The sequence below is a fragment of the Puntigrus tetrazona genome, chromosome 11, assembly GCF_018831695.1.
Source record: "Puntigrus tetrazona isolate hp1 chromosome 11, ASM1883169v1, whole genome shotgun sequence".
In the NCBI taxonomy this organism is placed as follows: Eukaryota; Metazoa; Chordata; class Actinopteri; order Cypriniformes; family Cyprinidae; genus Puntigrus; species Puntigrus tetrazona.
The window spans coordinates 11,183,511-11,186,010 of record NC_056709.1 but is presented as its reverse complement, the minus strand read 5'-3'; the positions used below and the strand labels follow the sequence as shown (position 1 = coordinate 11,186,010).

General features: G+C 40.3%; 1 protein-coding gene across 1 annotated transcript in view; it reads right to left on the bottom strand.

Annotated features, from left to right (window-relative positions):
* rfc4 (replication factor C (activator 1) 4) overlaps positions 1–560 on the bottom strand; it is a 4,384-nt gene extending 3,824 nt beyond the window's left edge. The window contains exons 1-2 of the mRNA XM_043251982.1: positions 406–560; positions 138–270 (exon numbers count right to left, since the gene is read on the bottom strand). Of these exons, the coding sequence (XP_043107917.1) occupies positions 138–262 (125 nt within the window). The 5' untranslated portion in view covers positions 263–270; positions 406–560. The remainder of the gene's footprint in view (positions 1–137; positions 271–405) is intronic.
* Between the last annotated feature and the right edge of the window lie 1,940 nt (positions 561–2,500).

Here is a 2,500-nt window from a genome sequence, read left to right as displayed (position 1 = left end):
ACACTTTAACACACATTCAGAGAAAACAGCTGCTTTCAGTGCTTTTGCTGAACCGTGGATCAAATAAACGCAGGCTTTTTGAGCAGAAGACATTAAACCCTTAAAGATGTTTGTATGCAGACAGGATGAAGTCTCACTATTTCTCCACCCAGGGCAAGGCCTTCTGCTTCTTCTCTCCTGATGATGATGAAGATGAAGAAGATGAAGGTGGTTTCTGAGCTTTAACACTCTGTGATGAAGATCCTTTCAAAAACGCCTGCATTTCTCCTCCTGTCAAAAACACAAACACACAGTAATTACTCTAAGCACCGACGATCTCTTTAATTTCGGTCATTTATCTGGACTTCATCATCGACATTATAGTCAGAAATCATCGCGAAGCTGTCGTTAGTTAGACGCGTTCACCTGACTCTGACGCGAAGACAGACCCGAATAAAACGCTTTACGATCCAAAGAACGACAGACTAACTCTTCTGGGTCTGTTGACGCTCCGCGAGACGCGACGGATTCCCGCCAGACGCGCGGGTGATGACGTTGGCGCGTTGCGTCACTGGCGCGCGACGCTGGCGTGAATCAGAGCGTGGAGCGCATGCGCTTTAGAAGCTAGTCATAAAGGTCGGGTTCCTGACGAGAAAAAATAACAACAATCAAGCCGTAAAGAAGACACAGAACAATAAAACAGATTCAATGACAAGCGAATACCATCATTAATAATATCACATTGATCCACGGCCCAGAGAGAAATATATTTTCAGTGAAATTTAAAGGAATCAGTGTGTATGTGTTTTTATAGATGATTGTATCAACAAATGAGTTTTATATCAGCTTTGCAGGGTAGATATTAACCTTTAGCAACAGTCCTCAAATATTTCACTTCTGAACCGTCACAATACATATCTATATCAACATGAGAGAAATGTGCTTTAGTGTTTCAGTGTCCTCCGTGGACTCCGTAAGGCACATAAAAACAAAAAAGCCCACAGAGGTACATATTTTTATGACCAGGTTGGGATTAGACCGTAGTTTAATTAGGACATTTATGTAGTTTTTATAAACATGAGAAGAAAGCCCTTAGAAGAAGGACCGTCTAGCTGCGGGTCTACCACACCTTCTTCATAGAAGCTATAGAGAATTTCACGCTTCATCCTCCATCTGTTAGCATGTTAAAATCAATCATAAATGTCACAGGAATCCGGAGTAAGGACCTGCTGGGGATGAAGACAAGCTTCTCCACGTCTTGACTGGAAACAAATCTGCAAAAAGCTGCACAAGGGAGAAGAAAATAGAATAGAATAGTCGTGGCCCAGTCTGGACTCCATTATAAAAATAGGCTGCTTTTTTTTTTAATAGAATGGTGTTTTTCAGCTTTAATAGTCAGGATGGAAGAGAGAGAGCTGAGGAAAAAGTACCTTTAGCTAGGATCTGACCTCTGATTCTTAGAGGCTTGATGAACACAGGCCCAGATCTCCAGGAACAGGTTTGAGCAGCCACCTAAACAACACCGATTTCAATAAAAACACAAAAACTGTAATGTTTTGGCCATGCATTTATACAGCAACAGCATCTGAGGGCCTCTGGAACCTGATTCCACTTTAAATAAGAAACATGTTTGTATGCACGGGGTCACGTCGTGCGCTTGATTGCTGCAGTTTATGATATGCCGCTCATTTTATTACGTTTTGCTTTCATTCTAGTGCTTCGAGTCTGTCGCTGCACGCAAATCTGTGTTTTGATCTGTGTGGAAAAATCTGACACATGGAGCATTCAAGCGTATTGTTTTTATTCAAGAAACACTTGGAATATTCAAAAACAATCAATTCTGAAAGGTTAAATAAAGGGGAAATATGAAATTTTATTGTCAAAGCACAAAGGAATTAAAAACAGGGCAAACTAGTAGAGAAAAGGCACATAAAAGAAGAAATAGAAATACAGAAGGGCCATTTTTGTTGGTGTGTGTGTGTGTTTTCTATTGATTGATGTAATTGTGTTTCATTTGGGCCTACGGACTCCAATAGTTTCAGCCAAATTCTAACATGGATCTCTGTTGGGCGTCGCTGGTTTATGGTGTGCTTTATCTTCAGCAGAGGTGATATTTAGAGTAGATGATACACTGAGGAAATAAAGGTCTCTCTTGTGTGAGAAATATTATAATAATAATAACATTAATAGCAATAAGACTTGAAATGACGTCATGTTGTAACTGTACAGATCTCTGTGTCAGATTTGTGGATATCAGTGATGGAAGCCTATGTTATTTTCTTTTGTATTGCTTTTATAATCATTTAATACTATTCAAATATATAAACACACACACACACACAAAGGCATATATTTATTGTTTTTGGTTTTTTGAACTTTTGCGCGAGCCGGGATGATGACGTCGCCACGTGTTACGTCAACGGCGCGCGCCGCTGACGTGCGTGACGGCGGCTCGTGATCACGTGATCAAATTTCGACGCCAAAACGGACTAATTATTTTTGGACTAAACGAAAGTTATTT